At 41.7% G+C, this 22,927-nt stretch overlaps 2 protein-coding genes and 1 long non-coding RNA gene across 3 annotated transcripts; 2 read left to right on the forward strand and 1 right to left on the reverse strand.

Annotated features, from left to right (window-relative positions):
• The first annotated feature begins 2,251 nt into the window (after positions 1 to 2,251).
• LOC103626947 (Protein LIKE COV 1) lies at positions 2,252 to 7,302 on the forward strand. Its single transcript, XM_008647310.4, has 7 exons — positions 2,252 to 2,536; positions 2,680 to 2,732; positions 4,374 to 4,483; positions 5,507 to 5,674; positions 5,742 to 5,839; positions 6,792 to 6,918; positions 7,016 to 7,302. The coding sequence occupies exons 1-7, from the start codon at positions 2,267 to 2,269 to the stop codon at positions 7,111 to 7,113; spliced, it is 924 nt and encodes a 307-aa protein (XP_008645532.2). The 5' UTR covers positions 2,252 to 2,266; the 3' UTR covers positions 7,114 to 7,302.
• A 1,070-nt stretch (positions 7,303 to 8,372) lies between these two features.
• Positions 8,373 to 9,668, reverse strand: LOC100382480 (Expansin-A22). The gene is made up of 2 exons (NM_001175219.1): positions 9,411 to 9,668; positions 8,373 to 9,301 (listed from the first exon to the last, which is right to left on the reverse strand). The coding sequence occupies exons 1-2, from the start codon at positions 9,583 to 9,585 to the stop codon at positions 8,844 to 8,846; spliced, it is 633 nt and encodes a 210-aa protein (NP_001168690.1). The 5' UTR covers positions 9,586 to 9,668; the 3' UTR covers positions 8,373 to 8,843.
• Positions 9,669 to 18,978: 9,310 nt separating this feature from the next.
• LOC103626948 (uncharacterized) lies at positions 18,979 to 21,993 on the forward strand. Its single transcript, XR_553262.4, has 2 exons — positions 18,979 to 19,391; positions 21,688 to 21,993. It is a non-coding gene; the product is annotated as an uncharacterized lncRNA (long non-coding RNA).
• Positions 21,994 to 22,927: the final 934 nt, after the last annotated feature.

The raw sequence follows: 22,927 nt of genomic DNA on the forward strand, positions 1-22,927 counted from the left end.
TAGTGCCAAGTGTCTGTTCTCGGGTGCCCTCGGGTTGCTCTCAGGTGGTCTCTGGCCAGCTGCCTAGGGCACCACCGGACAGTCCGGTGCACACCAGACAGTTCGGTGCCCCAGCATAGCCAAACTCTATTTTTCTTTCGGTTTTTTTCTAAACCAATTTCGATTCCAACTTGTGAGTGAGATCTTGAGTGACACTTAGCACTAGTTTTGAGTGTGAACATGCATCGATATTACACTAGTTATCTCTTGGTCAAACTACTCATCCACAACCCCTCTTTGTAGTACGACTAAAGTAAAAATAAAAGTTTCAACTCTATACTAAGTGTCCCACAATTCCTTCGACACTTAGGATATGAAGACCTTCATCTTTTGTTTTGCCTTTTTTAGTCGTCGCTTCAAGTTCTCATTTAAGGGATTGTTTGCACCTGTTGGAGCGCAACTTTATGCATTGTGACCTAACTTATCATTTGCTCTGTAAAATACATGTTAGTCACAAATAATCTTACATTGTTATTAATCACTAAAACCAACTAGGGGCCTAGATGCTTTCAGCGACAATGGAGAGGGCTAAGCACTAGTTGTTGGGGAAGGAGGTAGGTAGCGAAGATCGACATCAGTGGTGGTCAGGGACGGAGGCGGTGGAGAGTAAAGGTCGAGGACGGTGCCAAGGCTTCAACGAGAAGAAGAATAGATTGAAAACACGTGCAGTGGAGCGGTTTTCCTGTTATAAGCATGTATTTATAAGGAGAAATGTCTTTAGTAGCAGTTCTTGTAGAAATCGATACTAAATCTACCTTTTCAGTTCTCGCCTAGGGGGCTTTTAGGACCGGTTGTTTACAACAACCGATACTAAAGCCTTCTAGTTGGGAGCTAAAAAGGTCGCTTTAGTACCATTTCTTTTAAACAACCGGTACCAAAGACAATCAGCAAGAACTCAAAGTGATATTTAGTACTGTTTATTTTATAGAACCAGTACTGAAGATTGTCTTTAGTACCAATTGTTTATTGGAATCGGTACCAAATTCCACGAGACTAAATTGTATATAAACTGACCAAGTTCATAAAAATGATAATGCATTTATTAATTAAACTGACCAAGTTCATTTATCATACAAAAAATGATTACATCATATTGAATTTAAATAAGTACAACTTATTGTTTCTTAAAATTACACTTCTTTTTTACAACTCTCCCTTCATTATGATCAAACGAAAATAAGAAGCATCTACATTGGGTAACAAGATACTTGGATCAACATATACCGAAAAAGGAGGTGCATCTTCAAGCTGGTTGTAGTCTTTTTCATCTTTGACATCCCTGATTCCCATGATTTTCCTTATGTGTCGCTTTGGCACTGTATCATATGGAACCTTCTTTGTTATTAGAAAACTTGTATAACATTCTTGGATAGGACCAATGGGTCATTTCTATATACAATCATATTGAGGTCAATGATCATCATTTTGTACTTTGGGTCAACTAGTACGCCTCATCCATTCAGCTTCACCCATTGATAACGAAAAAGGGATCTTTAAATAAGGTCCACATTCGAGTTTCTAGATCTCCTCGATGTAACTATAGCATGAGTTCTTATTTGCATCACTATCTATGGTATCTATACAGATGCCACTATTCTAGTTAGTGCTCTTGTTGTATTGTGCTCTTGTGTAAAATGTGTACTCATTTATCTTGTATCCTTGGTGTGTCAAGATCAAGAAATATGGACCTCTAGCCAAACCATACAAGTTGCTTATCTATACCTTCGTTAGCTATTATACGTTGTTGCAACCAAGTATCAATATGATCGTGCGCAATCCTGGGTTCAGACTTCCCTAGGTTGTGAGAACGTATCAATATGCCATTTAGGGGAGCAAGCCCTCCAATGGCTCCCCCACGGTCCACCCTAGATGTGGGGAGAGAAGAAACTCCTCCCATTTATATAGAAACTTCTCTCATTCTTTAATTAATTTATTTATCTATAATATTAACATTTTTAAGTAACGTAACCTGGTAACAATGTGTATTATGATAGTACAAATAGTTCATAATTTTTTTAAAAAAAATTAAAAACTGACGAAAAAAATATTAAATAACCAAATTATAGAGATAATATATATGGAACCAAATTACAGAGATAGCATATATGAGTAGTTGGATAGATTGAATGGTTAGAGACGTCTGTGTATGGTAGAATATTTTTAAAGTGATATAGTAAAATATAATAGAAAGGATAGATAGGGGGAGAAAAGTGGGGAATGGTTGTAGATGCTAACACAAGTCGCCAACAAGAAAGGAGGCAGCGGCAGGCCGCTCCAGCTGAGAGCCTCGTCGAGAGCGAGGGAGGATATCTGGATGGCAATGGGTGACGCGAAGCCGTTGGTGCTAATCCCGATGCCCAGCTGCGACCGCGACCTGCTCGTGCCGACCGCCGCCGTCGCCACGTATGCGTCCCCGTCCGCCCGCAGCGTCGCTGATTCCGACGACGACGAGAGCAAGCCCTCCTCTGCCTCCGCTGCCGCGCAGACCGGCCGCGAGGTCGCCGCCCTTCCCTCTCCGCTTCCTCCCACTCCCGCCTCGCTTCGCATGACGGTGGCTTCTCGAGTCAGATTTGGTCTGCCCGAGAAATGTCAATGCGCGAATTATTGTGGGATATGAAATGTAGTTGGTTCTTGTTTCAGGCGTTCCATAAGGTTGTGCATAGCTGGGCGTCCAAGAAGTTCATGACCGGATGGTATGTATGCTCCTTGATCCTGAATCTCTAATCCTCAATTTGTTGTACCGTGATGGGACTCACATTTTGCAGGAATTTTATTTGTGCGACGCTGAATCTAATGGATCTTTTGCCGCTGTAGCTGTATTACTGTGAAAAGATGGCATTTTAAGCTTTGATATTCTGTTTATATTGCTAAAATACCATTCAAACGTGAAAAATGCAGCAGGTTTTGTGGTTCTGCTGTTGGGTTTATATCCTAAGACTGAACATGGATGCATGCTGAAGCTGTTTGTCGTGTACATTGTATAGTGTCAATGCAGTTTTGTGCTGTCAATTAATTTCTATTGAAATTCTTGTGATGAACTATAAACTGAGTATAGACTGCATCTGAAATTGCAAGGAAATTGGTCATTTACTAAGCTGTAAGCTTTTGCTTCAAAGTAGCGAAGCTCAAAATTCCCATCTTTCACTTTATCAAAGCGAAAATTTATAGTCTAGCAAAAATTTTGATTGGTTCTGTGATCTGTCATGGGTTTCACAATTGTATATGTGGACACTGGTTTAATGAAGTAATTTTTTGAATCCTATATATGCTACCAGACTTGAAAACATTAGCTGTAATTGTTTACCTTCTCTATTGCTCTCATGTTATGTGTACTGTCCTAGCAGAACTTCTAGCTATGTTTTCCGATAATTTTGCTGAATAATATTGCCAGAATATCTTTCTGCTGGGTAGTATGGAGCAATGTGAACACGATATCATCCATTCATCCTTGAGTGCTTTTGAAGTGCTTGATGTTGGAAGATGGTAGAAAAGATAGTTAATACCACTAGAATTGTTCTTAGTACCAGCATGTTGATGCTGGCCATAAATGACATGCATAAATTGAATAAGATAGTAAGATACTGAATGTAGCACCATAAGATATTAGTGAAACACGGAATGAACTATAATTTTGTGCATTTAGATTGAAGAAGCTATGAATAAGTGTTCTTTAAAGAAGATGAATTTAAAATGGTCTCACTGTACCTTCTCTTTTCTTGATATCTCTCACAATAACTTCCAATTCCACTTTCTAATTTCCTTTTTCAGTTTCATCATTGTCCCGCTCGTTATTAATGATGTCATGATGTGGTCACAAAGCATAAGCTTAACATGAATACATTTCATCATAAGTTGGCCATGTAAATGAATATTTACGAAATAAGCAATTTTTGAGTTTTCTGTCTACTTTATTTGTTTTGGCCTGACATGCTCTGTCAACATGACTTAAGCAAAATGTGTACTATTTGTAATGTTAAAAAGTGGTACTATAAAATTGATTTAGGCATTTAGCATTAACTCTAGGTGAACATGGGCTAGAATAATACATTATACTGAGTTGACTTTTTTTGCAAGGCTTCTGTTCATCTAGATGGTGTCAGCCATGGTAGTATAAAGTCTGATTTCACTATTCGTGTCAGGAAGGATCATCATAGAATGAAATTTGGGATGAACCAACGTTCTGATCATACTCTCTTCACTATAGTTTGGCATATTAACAAGCTACTGAACTGTTTTGTGCTTAAGTAAAAAAACTTAAGATTAGTGTAAGGTACATTCTTTTCAGGTTATTCTTTTATCACTCTACTGATGTGGTTTCTCTAATTCTCTTGCAGTGTCATCCTCTTCCCAATTGCAGTTACATTCTATGTGACATGGTGGTTCTTTCGCTTTGTGGATGGTTTTTTCTCCCCAATATATGCTCACTTGGGAATCAAAATATTTGGTATGTATGAGATGCAAACTGATTGTAGCTGCATTTTACTAACTTTCTAGAATACTTACAGGAACTCTGACTTGTACATATGGTCAGATGCAATTTTTATTGAAAACTAATAATGTTTATTTATGTAGCTCACTATCAGCAAAGTATTGCTTTAGTCTAGATTACTATTTACCTTTGTCTATTTTATATCTTCATGGTCATTAGACTTACTGCAGAATCTTAATTCATAGTGTAAGAGTGATGTGCACCTATCGGGGTGTTTGGTTGCCAGGTGAGCTTTGCCTTGCCTTGCCAGTTTGGGCATGGCAAACCTTGCCAAGATAGGAGAGCTGAATTGGCTCCCTCACAACAACAAGGCAGAAGCTTGCCACTGCATCCTACAAGGTGTGCTTGCCAGCAATCCAAACACATCTAGCTGCATATCCTTTCTGGGCAAGGCAAGGCAAGCTTTGCCAGAAGATCCAAACTGCTGCATTATCATTGACATGTTGTGCAGCCTTGAGACGTAGACATCTAAGCGCATTTCCATGTATCTGTAAAATGTAACAACAAATGGAGACACAGCATGGTTTATTTAGCTGTCTGTTTTGCTGTCAGTTCATGAAATCGTTAGTGCTTATATCTCCCCATGACTATGAGCCTACCTTGTCCTGTCGCCCATAGATTTGTGCACTGTTTGGCAAGTGCATGCGAGACATTAGAATGGCTGTTTTTAATCTAGTGATGGATTCAAGCTTTTCCTTCAACTTGGTTCCTAAATCCTAAACTCCATCCTCTTGGTTTACTATAAGTTCCCTGTTTTAATGTGTGATGATTAATCAAATCTGGCCAAGCATATTTTCCCAAATTCATAGCCTAGTTGCACTGTTTACTAAACAAACTAATTCTCTTTTAGCTTGTTCATGGAATCCTCTCTTCTTTTATGTTCTTTCTACGATGAGTAGCTTTATATGGAAATCTCTAGAATCATCTTTGAATTTTCACTAAAGTTTTAAATTTAATGTCTTTTTTACCTTCTTGCAGGGCTTGGTTTTGTAACATCAATATCTTTCATTTTTGTGGTTGGTGTATTCATGTCATCTTGGTTGGGGGCATCTGTCCTTGGTCTCGGGGAGTGGTTCATAAAACGAATGCCATTTGTTCGCCATATTTATGATGCATCTAAGCAAATCAGTGCCGCCATTTCACCTGGTTAGATTCATTGCCATTTTATGGTTCTAAAAATACATGTGTATAACCAAATCACGGTTTCATCCAGATCAAAACAAGCATGCATTCAAGGAACTAGTTATCATTAGGCACCCAAGAATTGGCGAATATGCATTTGGATTTATCACTTCGGAAGTTCTACTTCAGGTTTGTATGCTTTTACTATTTTAACTAGTCGATTAACCATTATCATAATACCATGATTATTTTTCATGCATTTTATTCATGTAACTAAGAAGGGCTGGACTGGTGCAGTAGTGAGTGGGTCAGCCTTTATTTGTGTAACCACTAGGGTTTTTGTCACTGTTCTGGTGATGTTGTTCACATATTGTTTAAAATAATACTTCTGAAAAATGGGCTGAAGCCATTTTCATCCATATAGAAGGTCCTGCTCCCTGCATTTTCCCTTTTTAGTTTATTCTCTTAAACAAGTTAAGCAAACCATGAATCTGCTGAACCAGTCACTATTATAATCAACATAGACTGAGAAATTCTGAAATTAATACTCCCTCCGTCTCAAAATAGTATTCGTTTTAGGGTGTTAATGGATTCATACAATGTTTGATGTATGTGTTTTATATATGTGTCTAGATTAGTAGATTCATTGTCATCCATTTGAATATGGAAAAATAAAGTGCTAAAACGACTAATATATTGGGACGGAGGGAGTATTTGTTTGCAAACTTTGGGTGTTGGTTTAAGCTATTGGATACAACTACAAGCTTTGACTTTCTGAAAATTCATCTTGATTCGTTAATTGTACTTGTCCTCCCAATGTGGAACAACAGATTTTTCCTAGGAACATATCTTAGAAGTAACAGGAGTTTGTGCAACTGCCATATGCTCTGTGAGTCGGAAACATTCAGTGTCCTAAGTAAAGAATCTCTGAGCCAAACATGTAGATTCAGTTCATGTGATTGGTTCCTGAAATCGTGCATACGTATTAGCCAGTTTAATGTGGATGTAATATTGTATATGGATATTTCCTCTTTTTCGCACAGCTGAGGTAAAAGCCTACATGGCTAATTGCATCCATCTGGACTTTAAGCTCGTGCAAAAACTACTACTGAAGTGTTACTTTATTTTTTTCTGAACTCAGGGTTATTCTGGTGAAGAACAGATGTACTGTGTTTATGTTCCGACCAACCATCTATATATCGGCGACATATTTCTGGTCAGCTCAAGCGACGTGATTAGGCCGAACATGTCCGTTCGCGAAGGCATCGGTATGGCCCGTCTCGGTCCTTTTTTCCCTTTTTTCTTTCCGTCTAATTTACTTATTCAGATAAGAATGCTTTGACATTAAACGCCATCTGATTGCAGAAATTGTTGTCTCTGTGGGCACGTCGATGCCTGGAGTATTATCCATTCTGGAAACGGAGCCAAACCAGTTGGACAGGATGAGATCCACCCGAAGCTGAGATGGCTTCACATTTTGTGATTTCGTGTTCCAGAGCCCTTGTTTATATGGAGTAAGTACAAGAGTAGGTTTGTACAGTTTTCCTGGGTGGAACGCGGAATCTGTTTGTGGACACATCTCACCCGAACGCTGATTGCTTGTATGGCAGTCATCAGCTTCTTCAGAAATGTAACTTAGCAGTTGAAGTGGAGTTGACCCATGTTACGAGCTGTCAAGTTTTGCCGTGCGTGGAAGAATTTTCTTAACCCGTTGGTTGGTTGATGCGTGTCCCGAAAGGCCTCCAGCGGTTTCCGTTCATTTGTCAAACATGGCATGCTGCCCATTCCTTCAATTCTACTCTAACTAGAGAATTGTATGGTGCAAACGGAGTCAGTTGCATGCACCTGGACTGCTGAACGGTTCCGACCAAAATTCACAATTTGGATTCATGTCCTCATGAAGTTAACAAGATGGGCAGAAGTGGACGGGTGAACATGATATCCCTCAGCTTACGCCGTGTACAGTATAGTCGTTTTTCTAGGTATGTCGTAAGTCAAATTATTTAAACATTGACCAATAATATATACAAGATTAAATTATTATAGATAAGATTAAATTATTTTAAAATAAAAGAATTATATATTATGTTAGTTTAAATCATGATGAATATAGTAATTTTACTTTTTATGTTGTAAAAGTTGATAGTAATTGACGTAGAACATATGGACGGAGGGAGTAGTAATTAAAGCACCAGTAAAATCAACTAGTTGCTTATATAAATAAGATTGATGATGAAACAAACAACTAGCTTTCTAGCATTTTTGTTTAACTTCTGAAAAGATAGAAGCTAAAAAAACTGAGTTTATATAGAAAACTGAAAAGCTCGATTTTGTAGACTTTTTTGGTAGCTTTTTAACTTTTGAAAGCTAATAACATCACTGAAAAGATATTATCAACTTCTTAGGATAAAAAAATGTAGCAACAACTTTTTAGAAAAAATCGAAAAGTTACGATTCAAACAAACAGCGCCAAAGTGTATGCCAACACCTCTCAAGACTACGTAGGCTTATATAATCTAAGTGACGACTATTTAGATTTGCGCCATCGTAAAGTTTAGCGCTAAAGTTTTAAGATTTGAATAAGTGGTCTAAAAAATAAGACCTAAATTTTAGCTCACCTTACATGCGAGCTTTAAAGCTCAAAAGTCTTTTGAGCTAAAATGCTCTAAAGCTTCTAGTTAGAGAGCTAAATTTTGGAGTAGTCCAAACATTTCCAAAATCTAAGAGCGTTACAGCCTTACGGCAGAATTGTTGAAGATATAAATTGATGACATATTCATACATGCACACCATACAAATCGAATTTAGACATGGCTGCTGTATATGTTACACAGCATAAATAAAAAGAATGAGAGGTAGAAGCCATATATATGGCTCTGATGAATAGGCAGTGTCTATATACACAAGCAACTCCATTATTCCTGCATCTTGACACGCAACTTCTCCAAACTGTGTACTCCTGTGACTAGTGACGAGTCACCAGAAAGAACCCTGGACGATGATGGAGCTCTGACCATCATCACTTGAACTGCAACCCGGATGCAAATGTTTGCCCAAACTTCCATCCCTGTGGCACCACATTTGCGAACTCAATAGTTTGTCCGTCCGTGTCAATGACCCTGAACGAGAGCGCTTGCCCTGTGAGGTAGGCGAGAGAGTGCCAGTTCGCGCCCCAGTTTCGCGCCATCCGGGTCTAGCCGGTGGAGTTGGAGGCCTTGACGTCCATGGATCTGATGGAGCCAGCAGCCGCGACGTTGGTCACAAGCACGAGGTTGAAGTAGTCGTGCCCGTTGATGGTGAACCTGACTCCACCTCGCTTCACGCAAGGAACCCTCTGGTACATGACCGGAATGATGCCACCGCCATAGACGCCGATCTTCTCCCAGGCCGGCTGCGCCATGTCGAAGTGCGGGCGCTGCTGATTGCACCAGCCGCCATCGGGCAGCGCCAGGTTGGGCGGGCAGAAGTTGGTGGCCGTGACGGTCACCGTGACGCCGGGTCTGCAGAACATGGGGTCGGCTCTCTTGCGGTCGCAGGCGATCTTGTAGCACTGCCCGCACGAGGCGCCGTCGTTGAAGAGCACCGTGCTCAGCGCCGCCGTCCGCGTGCCGTAGCCCTGCGTGAAGAGGTTGCCGTACCCGCACGCGCCGCCTGTGCATCCCACCATAAATACACATACACACGACACGAGTAGTATTGTTAGAGACTGCATGCATAGAACAGCATAGTTCGATCTTGAGCAGCTAGCTAGCTTAATTACCCATGGTGTCCGACGCATCAGCGCCTCCATAGAACGTGGCGTGCGCCTTTAGCCACCCGGTCGGTGCCGGAGACGGCGACGTGGTGGCGCGGACGACGGCGGCGTCACTTGCGGCCATGGTGCCCGCAGCTGTGAGCATCATGAGTAGTGTGAAAACTCGACCTGGAACCGCCATAGCTCGATCAGAAAGTGAAGCAAGCTGTGTGTGTATATGGGTATGGATAGATGGAGTTTGTTGTGATGATGATCCGATGAATGGATGGATTTTGTTGTGATGATATGATGCGATGATTCGTTCGTCGTGTATATATACACAGCTATAGCCTTAGCCTTCGTAATCACGGTTGATTGGCGGCTTGCATTGGGAATGATTGGCCAATGAACTTATTAATTATTATAAGGGCGTCGACGGTCGACCGAAGCAAGCATGACAATCCACTATCTAGCGTATACAAGTGCATGGCTATGCAGCCCCAGCATGCATGCATATGCATTGCTTAAGGTGTAGTAATGCACAAGGGAGACGCGCTGGCGTCAATTGCAAGTGACCGACGATAGGCCAAGACCATCTAGGCGCGGCCAAGGGCTACTACAAACTGGTCAGGAGGTCGTGCTTGTGATAAAATCTGATGATTTGATAGGGGTAAATTATGCCACACAGAAATGTAGGAAACACTGTGTTCGTGCCTTTTGGGAAGCAAACCCTAGCGCGCAGGCGTGCAGGATCTTTTGGGGTCCTATTTGCGGGAACGTCGACCGTTCGCGATATGTAGTTGAACGTTTGCGACTATACAGAGAGCTCTGCTTCCCCTCTACAGGCGTGTGGATTGTGTGCGTGCAGACGATAGACCATCTGCAATGGCATAGAGAGCTTCGATAGAATCAAGATATAGCCTCCTAGGAGAGACCGCGTTGGGGAGTAAAGATCTTGCCGTTGCTTTAACGTCACCAGACCATCCAAAGCTCCTGTAAAAACTGTAGAGTTGAAGAAATGTGAAGATTGGAGATTGGAAAACTACAAGTAGGGCTAAAACTACTCCTAAGGCTAATGCACAAGGTAAATAAGGTAGATTGATATTTGGATTCGATTGTTGGATCATTCAAATCAGTCGTATCATCCCTTTGTAACACTCCGTCCAATCTCTGGACTGACGGTACTTACTCCTATCAGCTCTTTAGGATCATATATTGTCCCCACAGACCAACACGGGTCTTTTGTGCACACTTTGTCCTCACTCATGCGCACCCGATAAAACTTCCCGGTCGGTCACACATCCCAAATTTCTCCAAGCCAAGCACGCTTAACTTGGAGATTCTTTCGAGATAGGCTTCCGAAAAAGAAGATGCATCTTGTTGGTATGGATACTCTATTAATTTTATTAAGCCTTGGGCCAGGAAATCACCATCCTAGGGGCCAGGATATCACAATCCACACCCTTAGAAGATTGACGTCCTCGTCGGTCAATCCCAATCCAGGAACCTCCCCTCTTAGCCACGTATCAATACACCAAAATCATACACTTCCTACGGTTTTTTAACTTCCTACAGCTTTTATAACAAACCGTAGGAAATAAATAACTTCCGAGAGGCAAGTGATAGCTTTAGGAAATAAACATAACTTCCTACGGTATTTTATAAAAGCTGTAAGAAGTTAGCTTTCACATGCTGACCCATGTATGCGGTCAAACGAGCTGTTAACTTCCTAGAGGCGGCCGTAGAAAGTTAGCATGGGCAGCTAACTTCTTACGGCTGTCTCTAGGAAGTTAGCATGAGCAGCTAACTTCCTACGACCTCCTCTAGGAAGTTAGCTTTCAGTTCCTCATCCGCGGGTGCGGTCAAACGAGCCGCTAACTTCCTACGGCCGCCTTAGGAAGTTAGTTTCCCATGCAAACTTTCTACGACCTCCTCTAGGAAGTTAGCTTTCAGCTTTTGACCAGTCAAACGAAAAGCTAACTTCCTACGGCCGCCTCTAGGAAGTTAGTTGTCCATGCTAACTTCCTACGGCAGCCTCTAGGAAGTTAGCTTCATCCACCGTCTAGCTTGTTCCTTTATCCTCCACGGTCGTGGAAATCTCTTGAAGTTGTCATCTCCCTTATCTCTTTCCCTCACCCACGTATTCTTTTCTCTCTGAAATTTTTCCCTAGCAGCACCGGCCACCCTTCTCCTATCTCCCTGCTCGCCCCGCCTCTTCTTCCTTGAGCCGTGCCCGGTGCTCCTCCACCAAGCCTCGCTGGCGTACTCTCCTGGCCGTGGTCGGATCTGTCCCCCTGCTTCCTGTTCCCGGCTCCCTGCCCCTCTCCAGGGCGTCGCCCAGCTCCAGCTTGCCCCCCTCTGATCTGCATGCAGGGGTTTCTTCCATGGCGAGCTCCCCCATGGCGTCTGTCCCAACCACGACGCCCTCCCTACTCCTCTCTCCCTCATCTCTGCAACTTGGACGACCGCCATGGAGTTCATACTTGTGCTCGCCTAGCCATCTCCTCCATCCCCAGTGCTCCCTGCTCCAACAAGTTCCCATGGCCGCCCTGGATCTCCATGGCCGAGCTCCTCCCCTGCGGCTCGCCTCCCTCACGGCACCCTACCTCTGCTCCTCTATGGTGCACGGCCCCCATCTCTTCCCCATGGGTGAGTCAGCCATGGTGGCCATCACCCTCTCCCTGGCAGCGAGTTACCCCACCGGCGTCGGTCCACAGCAGTAGCCATTGGATCCCCTCGTTAAAAGTATGTTGAGGTTAGTACTCAGTAATTCTCATCGGTTTATTGGACTGCAATACACTTCCATCTATCGAGGACTGCATCAAAAAATTTGAAATGTAGTATTTCTATGTTATTCATTCCCTTCTTTCATTTATACTGTCTATAAATGTTCATTTTTTGATGCTGCATTTTATTTTCTGGGTCATTTGTGATTCACAGTCTATTTTTAAATACATTCCGGGATTTGATACAACTAAGTTCAATGTTGGATCTAGTCTATTTTTAATACATTCCGTGCACGTTGTTGGTTTTGGCTGCTCAGTTGGTTTGGTGTTGTATGAAGCGTGGATCTAGTTGATGCATCTGTGGTTGATGTCACATTCAACCATGGATACCTGATTGCACCTATCTGTGAAGAACTATGATGCATTTAGAAATCATGAACTACATACTAGATTAGACATTTTAAATGTGGATGGCTAAATCACTATAATATATTGCATATTGGTTCCATGTGTTGTTTATTCGCAAATATGCAGGAGCCACACATCTTCTTATTAAGAAAGAGAAATTAGCTCCCAGTACAAGACAATCCTAGTTGGTTCTCCGTTACATTCATAAGAGAGATAAATGACTGGAAGCTGCCTAAACAAATGCCCCAGACAACATTTTCCCTAGTGCCTTTGCCACAGCCATATGCCTGATAGCCAGGCTTCCTCTGAAATATCTCTCAAAGTCAATGCAATGCATAGGGTTCCCAGTTATGCTCCTACTCATGCATTCTTTGCTGAAAAAACTTATGCCATTGGTATTCAACAGAACATGGTTTTGTTGAAATATAAGTGGCAATAATGATTGTAGATAGATATGTTATTATTGCATTGCAGTTCATCTATATCGATCACTCCAGTGCTTTTGTTTCATTGTATGCTTGCAGCCTTGCACTTCAATTTTTGCAGTCCTACCAGAAAAAAATGGTTCATATAAATGTCCCAACTGTATACATCTATCTACAGTTAAAACACCTCCTTTTCTTTTCTATCTTTTTGTTGGTGGTTTGCTACCCCAACTTGCTCGGGATTAAGTGTTGTTGTTGTTTATTGAATTTCATTAAGAATGATATAACAACTAGATGCATCTCCATAGTTTTGAATCGATTTAATGTATTGGATCGTTCCTTAATAATATTCTTATGTGGCTCTGTTCATATCTAACATGCATGTCAAGCTAATTCTTTTCTTTGCAGTATCCAACAAGGTACCCTTTAGGGCATGGTTGGTTGGGAGAAAAGGGAGCTTAACTGTAGGAGTACAATACAAATTTACCAGGCTAAATGGTCCAAAGTTCTATTCTTTACTTGGATATATGACTCTCTTAAAACATCAATTCATTGTTTTGCATTCCTTTGTTTATTTGTAGATATGAACAAGTCCTTTGTTCTTGAATGGGTTTGATTTTGCTGGCTTGAACTCTTTAGGTTTTTGAACTAACGATAACATGTGCAAACCTGAAAATTCATAGACTATTGTACTGAACCTTCTGATGTTTGTTCCTTTCTTCATGTTGTAGGTTGCTGATCAATTTTTAAGCAAGAAATCTGGTATGACGCATGACAAGGTTGTCTGCTAGGGCATACAACTATATCTCTATTTCATCCTGTAATGAGTTGTAAGTCCTTGTCAGACTCTATGTTGCTAGTAACTTCGTTTGTTAATATGAATTGAATCTGCTTATGTCTGTGGGCACTACATTCTGCCATTGCCAAATGTGTTGGTTTTTAATAGTACGTTTCAGACTTTTAGAGCATGTGTTTAGTTACTTGGAGTTTCAGCCCGCTGGAGATTCAACCCTCGTTCGTATTTCATGGGGCCTTGGGCACCGGTGTTGCTGACAATGTATGAATGAATTGAAGGAAGTAAAGAAGACAGACAATCGTACAAAAACTCTGCATCTTGAAACTACCATGGTTGGCAAAGAAGCTGGATGCATCCTTTGCATTGGTGTCTTCTTATCACCAAGCAGTAATGTGAAGCAAGTTCATTTGTTGACTAAGAACGGATGAACACAAATCAGTGAAGATTTAGTTGCGCTAGAGATGGAGGATGGAGAGGTAGTAAATTTCAATATGGCTTTGATACTATTTTTCCCTTACAATCTTTGTATGGAACAAGAAAAATGACGTTGTATGTGGATACTATTGTAATTCTATAATTTATTTCTAAATAGTAAATATGACTACAGATGAGACTTTTGTGATGTAATTGATGAGACTATGGATTTAAATATTGTTATGTGATTGTGTGTGAGATGGTTTATGTGAAAATATGTTGTGCTATATAGCTGTTGATATATTTGTTATGTTATGGAATGTGGTGTAAAATAAAAATAAAAAGCATTTGTAATGCTGGACAAATTAACTTCCTAGAGGCCAATTGGGTCGTAGGAAGTTAGCCAGCTAACTTCCTAGGGGCTACAGTCAGCCGTAGGAAGTTAGCCGGCTACAGTCAGCCGTAGGAAGTTAGTCGTAGGAACTTAGTCAGCTGACGGCGTGAAGCTACTAACTTCCGAGAGGCTTCTTTGGCTGTAGGAAGTTAGCTAACTTCCTAGAGGTCTCTAGGAAGTTAAGCTAAATTCCGACAAAAAATTTTCGAGAGCCAAACTTCCGACGGGATGGCTTAACTTCCGAGAGTTTAGCTAACTTCCGAGAGTTTAGGGCTAACTTCCTAGGGTTTAGGCTCTAGGAAGTTCACTATTTTGGTGTAGTGTCTGTGTGTCTAGTGTCGTCATATGCCATGCCATGTGACCACTTTGGGCCCACATGCGTCATGCGCCATATACCCGAACCCCTAGCGCACACACGCCCGTGAAACCTCGAGGGTCGGTTCTGATACCACTTGTAACACCCCGTCCAATCCCTGGACCAGCGGTACTTACTTCTAGCAACTCTCTAGGATCATATATTGTCCCCACAGACCAACATGGGTCTTTTGTGCACACTTTGTCCTCACTCATGCGCACCCGAGAAAACTTACAGGTCGGTCACCCATCCCAAATTTCTCCAAGCCAAGCACGCTTAACTTGGAGGTTCTTTCGAGATAGGCTTCCAAAAAAGAAGATGCACCTTGTTGGTATGGATACTCTATTAATTTTATTAAGCCTTGGGCCAGGAAATCACCATCCCAGGGGCCAGGATATCACACCCTTCATATATTTAGGAGAGAGGTCTAAACCCGTTACTAGGCAAAACCTAACAAAATCCTGCAAGATATTAGGATAACCTCACCAAACATTAGGACTCCAACCTGAATTAATCTAATCACAGGTCGTCCAGGCTGTCAAGTCAAACCATTCGTACCACAAGGTCGGACCGTCTAGTCGTATAGGTGCCAGATTTGTCGCTCAACACATGCCCCCCGCATTTTGGCAGAGTTTGTCAAGCCAAAAGCACCTAGTTCCTTACATATGTTCTGGGAATATAACCTGATGTGAGAACGTCGACTTTCTCTGCATCATACCACACACTAGGATAGTACTGCTTTAGGAAACGGGTGTTCCATGCTTTCGGTAACTTCTCTTCTTGCAATGTTTCCAATATGTATGTATTACCAAAAATCACCTGTACAACCTGATAAGACCCTCCCCATCTAGAGACCATTTGCCAAACTTGTGATCCTTAGTCTTCAATGGTAGGATTGTCTTCCACACCAAATCTCCAACATAGTGAGCTCAATCTACACAAAATATCAAAGATGAAGTGTCTTAGTCTCCTATACCACTTCCAAATCAAAGAAGAGGATCCTACCAACAGACATCGAGAAGGGCCAGAAGAGAGTGTAAAATCAGCTTGAAAAACTCGACCAAAAGGGGAAATCCGACAAACAAGATCCCCGTGAGCATCTAAAACTCGAGAAAGGCCCTTTTAAAGTGCATTAATAATCATACTCAAAGAGTTGCGAATAAGAAAGGAGATTGAAATACAAATTCGAAACCAAAGCCACATCCTTAAGAACAAAACTCTCGTTTACTCAAACGAAGGCACTAGAGACATCCTTACCTCTCGACTTATCCCCGAATGTGATGTATTCCTTACCAATCATAGGGTAGAGGCTGAGAACCATTTTTTTGCTTCCGGTCATGTGACACGAACAACCAGAATCCATGAACCATATGTTCTCCAGGCCTCCGTCATTAGAAGAAGAGTTGTCACCGATGTCTTGGTCGTCATTGCCCATCGCATCATCACCAAGCGCCCCATGGATCCCCCTTGGATTTGTACTTGCTGGAGGTGTACTCTCGATTTCCCTTGCGCCTCTGTGATAGACAGCAAAGAAGACAAAGCAAACATTGCAATTTAGGGGTTAGAGGAGGAACCACCTCTAGAGACTAGGGCCATGGTGGGTGCACCAGGGTTCTCAATCTTGGCCCAGGTCTAGTGGTCAAACTCTGTGGACTTGAGCTTATTGAACAGCTCGTCCACGGTGAGAATCTCATAGTTAGGCGACTCGATGATCGCTGGAACCTTCACCTCCCAAACCCTTTGATCCAGAGCATGAAGTAGCATGTGCGCTCTCTCATGATCATCGTAGGTAATTTGTCCTTGTTGGCACACATCTTGTTCATGATGGGCTGGAACCGAGAAAACATAGTGTCTATAGTCTCTCCAGCTGTCATACCCAGATTTAAGGGCAACCCAGGCACATCTCAAATGTGTGCTAGGATCAAGTCTCACACATATGATGACTCATAGTACAGAAATCAATGCCACATCTTTATTATATAATAGAAGTTCTGTACAAAATAGCTAAATAGATTACACCATATGATGACAATGATCCTCCACAATCATATTTGACTGGGAGACGACGAGCTAGACCTCTCCGAACTCATTGTAGCATCATTCCTGCTTCTCATCTTATGGTACCGGTTCTTGACCTTGTGTGAGTTTAGCAAGAGTGAGCTCACATACGTTCATCGCTCAGCAAGTGTGGGGAAAAGTGTAGTGTAATGCTTACCAAGGAAAATGGTTAAGGCTGACCATTGCTTTTAACAAGTTGGACAAAATATATTAGCAATTACTAAGTATAAGTGGATATCATCGTAATTAAATAACATATCACAATTAATAATAAATCCCACAATGCAATGCAAATGACAGGTTAGGTTTAATTTCATAAGTTAATCATGCGAGTGTCCTGAGTCGCTCTTGATCGTGAGCACGACTGATATACCAGTTTTACACTCTGCAAAGGTTGTGCATATTCACCCACAAGCCAAGTTTACCCACAAGCCATGTGAACACGCACACGAGTCAAGAAAAGAGCGCACAAAACAAAACAGCGGAGTCACAGCTCAAGAACGCGCTCAAATCTCTATCTAATGAAACAACAGCGTGGTCGTAGAGTCTCGGAGTTGTAGTATGCTCAAGGAATGCTTGTGTAACTGCTTCATGCGCCTAGGGGGTCCTTTTATAGTCTCGAGGACCAAAGGAGTTGTTTGATCTTCATTTGGAAGGCCATGATTACCTTTTGTCCGTGGGTATCCGGTGCACACCGGACAATGAATAGTACACGATTTCTTTCCATACCAGCCACATCGACCGCTGAGTTAGTCGTTGCATCCTTTGGCTGCCCGACACACCGGACAGTCCGATGGCGCACTAGACAGTCTGGTGCTGCCATGTGTCCATCGTTGATTGCGCGCCGACCATTGGCGCTGGCGAGAGCCATTGGCCGCATAGCTCACCGGACAGTCTGGTGCACACCATACAGTCCGGTGAATTATAGACAGAGCATTTGACAAATTTTCTGAGAATAACCTATTCAGCCAGTTGTCTAGCTTGGGAACCGGACACTGTCCGGTGAACACCGGACATTCCGGGGCTCCCCAAACTAGTGCAAGTTTGGCCAAACATAGCCAAACTTCTTCACTTCAATTTGTCTCGACTTGGAGAGTCTTCTAGCAGTTAGATGAACTTAGTTAGCAACTAAAACAGTTTACTAAGTGATAGACCCATACCTTTGTTCCTTCATTTGAATACAATTTGCAATATACTCCTATATTTCTCAAATTTCCTTTCAACATACCCGTGCTCATACTCATAGTAGGCATGTTAGTTCAAAGTGATGTGTTGAGCAATTAATCACCAAAACATTTAGATATGGTCCAAGGGCACATTTTTCTTTTAGGTCCCCATACACCACTACCGAGGAGTCGAGGCAGGATAGCACTACGAGGTCTTTCTAAAGTTTCACTAGCACGAGAGAACCCGCTACATTTTTGGGTCGAAGGAGATATAGGAATACCTCGTCCGAAAAGCTATCATAGACAGATCGACCCAAGGACTTCCCTATACATGGCAGCTTCTCCACCTCGCTTGCCCCTTTCGGGAAAGGATTAACTCACACTACCTTTCCTAATTAATTAGCCAAAGTCATCCAATTCTACCCTTATGATAGCACTGTTATCTTAGGTTAAGCTTCATATTCCGTTTAACACAATAATCTTATCATGAATAATAAATAATAACTACACCATGACACAATTTTAGCTTCAAACATCTGACGGTAAAAATAGACGTTTGGCGACAGACTGTCGCCAAATATTATCTTCACACTATTCATCTGTAGTTATTGTATTGGCGTCAACAAATCTGTCAGCAATAATATAGAGCTATTGTGGCAGACCACCTATTGGTACAAATGATTAAGCGTGGCACAAAGTCTGTCGGGAAAAAATAGCATCGAATCATTTGTTGGTATCCTGCGCAAAAAAGATAATTAGCGCGCGTACTAAGAAGGAATTGAACTAGCGACCCTTTGCAAAAAAAAGAAGGCACATCTCTGTTGAACTAGTGAGGATTATATTATTTTTTCTCGGTATTTTGCCTGATAAACATTGTATATGTTAGTTGACTGGAGAGCTATGACCCACGTTTGATATACCCAGCCCGATAAAAAACCTAGAATGCCGAAAGCGTCAATCTATCTGTCTCGCGAGACCTAGCTGCGGGGTGCGGGTGGCGGTGAGCTAAGGACGGGCCAGCGGTGAGTTGTAGGCGGGCAGGCCGACGATGAGGTGCAGGCGGGCATGCAGGCCGGCGATGAGCTGCGGGCGAGCGGGCTCCCAGTGAGGACGACTTCGGGCGTGATGCTGGCGAGGACGAGGGCAGGCGCCCGACCGTCGCGCGGAGTAGTGCGTGCGCCCTACCGCTGGTGAGGAGTGCGGGCGAGCTGCCGTCGAGAAGGTGTGCGGGCGGTCTGCTGACGAAAAGGAAGTGCTCATCAGCTGGTAAGCAGTGTTTGGGTCATCTAACAATTGTCAATGCCATTGTTTAGGTTCGTACTGATAATTATTTAACCTCGTACAATCCACCTCTAGCGGGGCGTCACATATGTCTGTGCCAGAGCCATACTCAGCGCTAAAGAACAGTTTGTTCGTGTACCACTTGGGAATCATGTGCGGCTAACTAACATAAGTGTTTAGTAGCTCTCTGTATGAACTCTATTACAGTTTGTTGCAAATCAAAGTAGAAGTCTCCAAATTTTGATACATATAATAGCAGCAAATGTAGATGGTATCTTCAATTCAAAATATGCACTACTTTAGTCTGTTACAGACACAGGAAACACAATTTGTTCAGTAGAAAAACAAGTTTAGAACAGATTATGCATAAACATGAGACTACATTAGCTTTAGCAAATCACCACATGGGCCAATTAAGATATTCACAGTTACACACGCGTTGCTCAACTTATGCAGAAAATTGTCTTCAAGTCCTAGCTTATATTATTTACAGGTTGAGAAAATGAGATATAATTCCCTTTTAAGATAAATGGGATGTAAACTTATGCTTGAAAGGTTTGGTTTGTATACAAATAGTTCATACTTGTCACTAAATGTACTTGGTATTGGAGAACAATATAAGTGTTGAACGTTGGGTGCTATAGCGATAAAGGGCCATTTGATTTTTGTGCAATTCAGCCTCATTTGAATGATGCTTTTAATTTTTGTGCAAGCTTTGCTGTTGATGGGGTATTGTGTTCCTTGTCAACATCTCACCGATATTCTCATGTTCTTCATTGTGTTTATATTCATAATAACTGTCTTAAACTTGTTTATCTTATGTCTGTGTTACTCTTCCCTTGTTTGCCTTTTGCTGATCTTTATACAGTTGCTTGGGCTATTTCCTTGCATTACATTCTATAGCGACATTAGCTAAAACAATATTACCTAAAGACTAATACTATAAAAGAATTGGTAGAAGTACCTTCTTAGTTCAGTGTAGCCCATGTGTTCTCAACTCTTAAAAAAACAGGAGTCTCATTCCCTGGAGAATGGAGACCATGTATTTGCTCTAGACATCACTGGAGGGGGAGCATCTCTGCAACGTGCCTGTTTTAGTCTTCTTAATCATCTCATTTTTCTTAAGTACATAAATATCTGTTGCTACCCAATGTGAGTCCCATTCCCTGAGACGATTGCCTCCACATATCAGAAATGCAGAGTTGGACATAGGAAGCTCAAAAGCACTGCTCACATTGAATATTGGGCAACGGGATGTGCAAAGGGTATATAAATTTTAGGATTGAGCATTCTAACCAACAAATCAGCTGCCTATCGGTGCTCCACCAGGTTGTGTTAAATGTGTTCGTGGTAAAGATGGAATTTGATGTTGCATAATTACTTATGAGTCTTTATATACATACTATGGTTACACAATATATCTGTTCAATATGACCTTGTGTGGAAACTAAAGAACATAATCTGTTGGGAGCTTATATTATTTGGTGGGAGCCACATGTGCACTCGCCTATAGGGTGTTCTGAACTATCAGTTTGTGGTTGTGGTTGGGATTTAGCCATTTAGGTGGTGCTCTAAAATTTACAAGTCTGCCTGATGATTCATATTGTTTGGTTCATGGTAGTTTTTGGTGGAGAGTTTGTTAAGGCTTCATGGTTCATGGTAGTATATGGTGGAGATTTCGTCATGTGTGGTGCTCTATATGTGAATCGCAGAGGTCTATAAATTAAGGCAACATGCAGGTACATTTGAAATGCAGCAGTAGTGAGTTCCTATAGAAAATAAAAAATGAAATAAAAGGTCATAATGGTCGGAAGTTGTTCACTACATTAGAACCATCTAGAAGGGAAAAAAGCTCCCGAGGTCAGGTGTTTCTTAGGAGTTCAATATGTTTCATGTGTGTTTTTGCAAATCTTTTTTCTTCACTGATCCTGCACGCTTGATCAAAAGGATCTGGTGTCTATGCCAGGTTGGTAAACCATATAGATCTTGCTCAAACAAGGAGTAGGGCTAGCTTGTAAGCGTTTATTTCTGGAAATATAAATAGTAGTAAATTTTGAAGTTCCATCTGATTTAGTTAGTTGGAGCATTCTTTTATTTTGGGTTGCCCTGTTTCCATTTTGTTGGAGCATGTTTTCATGTTCTATTTCTTTGTAATCATGTGCATTCGGTACATAAATTTATGCATTAATAGACCTTTATTGCACTTTCAGTTTGTATTTTCTGTTGGGAGTTTATAAACCTACTGATACAATAATTGACAAATTATAGAAATATGCTGCAGGAAGAGGTGCTGAAAGCAAGGATTTGAGTGCTTGAAGTGCGTGAAAAAATATTACTCGCATGTATGCTAGCCGTTGGCGTAACACCCAGCTGATGGAGAGATTTTAGTTTGCTAGATGAATCTTTAGACTTTTGCATGTAATAGAACTGAAAGATCACTTCAGAATTTAGGAAACATGTATGCTATTATATTTTATATGTTCATCACACAAATCGTGTTCCAAACAAATATATGTTGGAATCCAAAGTCAAAGATTGATATCTCTCTTTTAGTAATCAATTTTCATATATTCTGAGCTACATATTATTCAAGTTGTCCTGCAATGTGTATCATAATCGGTTTATTATTTGTTTCATTAGCATATATTTGTACACATGGATTTTTTTAAATGCACATATGGAACAACATCAGAAAATCTATCGACATATAGACTTTTAGCGACACATAGGGTGTCGACACAGAAATATGTCGGCAAAAGTTTGTCCGACGACAAAGATATGTTTGTCGGCAATAACATAAACACTGTCGATAGATAGTCTGTCGGTAGATCTATGTGTGCCGGTAAAGGTTATTGTCGATAGGACTTTCACCGACACACATTGTTTGTCGATAAAACTCTTTACCGACGGATTATGGGATGTTATTCAGGTGTTTTACCATCAGACAATCTGTGGGCAATATTGTGTCATGGTGTAGTGATATCCAGCAATAGTGAAAAAACATGATCATAATTCATATATAATATTAATCCTAAAACCAGGTAGAGCAATAGCAATACTATCCGATAATTCATTTGTTTGCAAGGTGTAGGGTAAACAAAACTAGGTAACCTGTTAGGTCCCATCAAGTTAACCTAAGCATGTCACTTACCTTATACTTGTGATAACCTGTTGTTCAGACGTGTCGGGGACCATAATTAGGGGTACCCCCAAGACTCCTAATCTCAGCTGGTAACCCCCATCAGCACAAAGCTGCAAAGGTCTGATGGGCGCGATTAAGGTCAAGACTCAGTCCACTCGAGGGACACGATCTCGCCTCGCCCGAGCCCAGCCTCGGGCAAAGGCAGCCGACCCCGGAGGATTCACGTCTCGCCCGAGGGCCCCCTCAAGCAACAGACACACCTTCGGCTCGTCCGAGGCCCAGTCTTCGCAGAGAAGCAACCTTGGCCAGATCGCCATGCCAACCGACCATATCGCAGGAGCATTTAATGAAAGGATGGCCTGACACCTTATCCTGACGC

The sequence above is a fragment of the Zea mays genome, chromosome 5 (genome assembly GCF_902167145.1).
Source record: "Zea mays cultivar B73 chromosome 5, Zm-B73-REFERENCE-NAM-5.0, whole genome shotgun sequence".
Lineage (NCBI taxonomy): Eukaryota > Viridiplantae > Streptophyta > Magnoliopsida > Poales > Poaceae > Zea > Zea mays.

What these genes read in the sequence shown, in the direction of transcription:
- LOC103626947 (XM_008647310.4), top strand. Translation starts at nt 2,267, where the DNA reads ATGCTAACACAAGTCGCCAACAAGAAAGGAGGCAGCGGCAGGCCGCTC. An exon ending in CAGTGCCGCCATTTCACCTG is followed by an intron (nt 5,675 to 5,741) that starts GTTAGATTCATT and finishes GGTTTCATCCAG; the next exon opens with ATCAAAACAAGCATGCATTC. An exon ending in CTTCGGAAGTTCTACTTCAG is followed by an intron (nt 5,840 to 6,791) that starts GTTTGTATGCTT and finishes TTCTGAACTCAG; the next exon opens with GGTTATTCTGGTGAAGAACA.
- LOC100382480 (NM_001175219.1), bottom strand. Translation starts at nt 9,585, where the DNA reads ATGGCGGTTCCAGGTCGAGTTTTCACACTACTCATGATGCTCACAGCT. An exon ending in TGATGCGTCGGACACCATGG is followed by an intron (nt 9,302 to 9,410) that starts GTAATTAAGCTA and finishes TGGGATGCACAG; the next exon opens with GCGGCGCGTGCGGGTACGGC.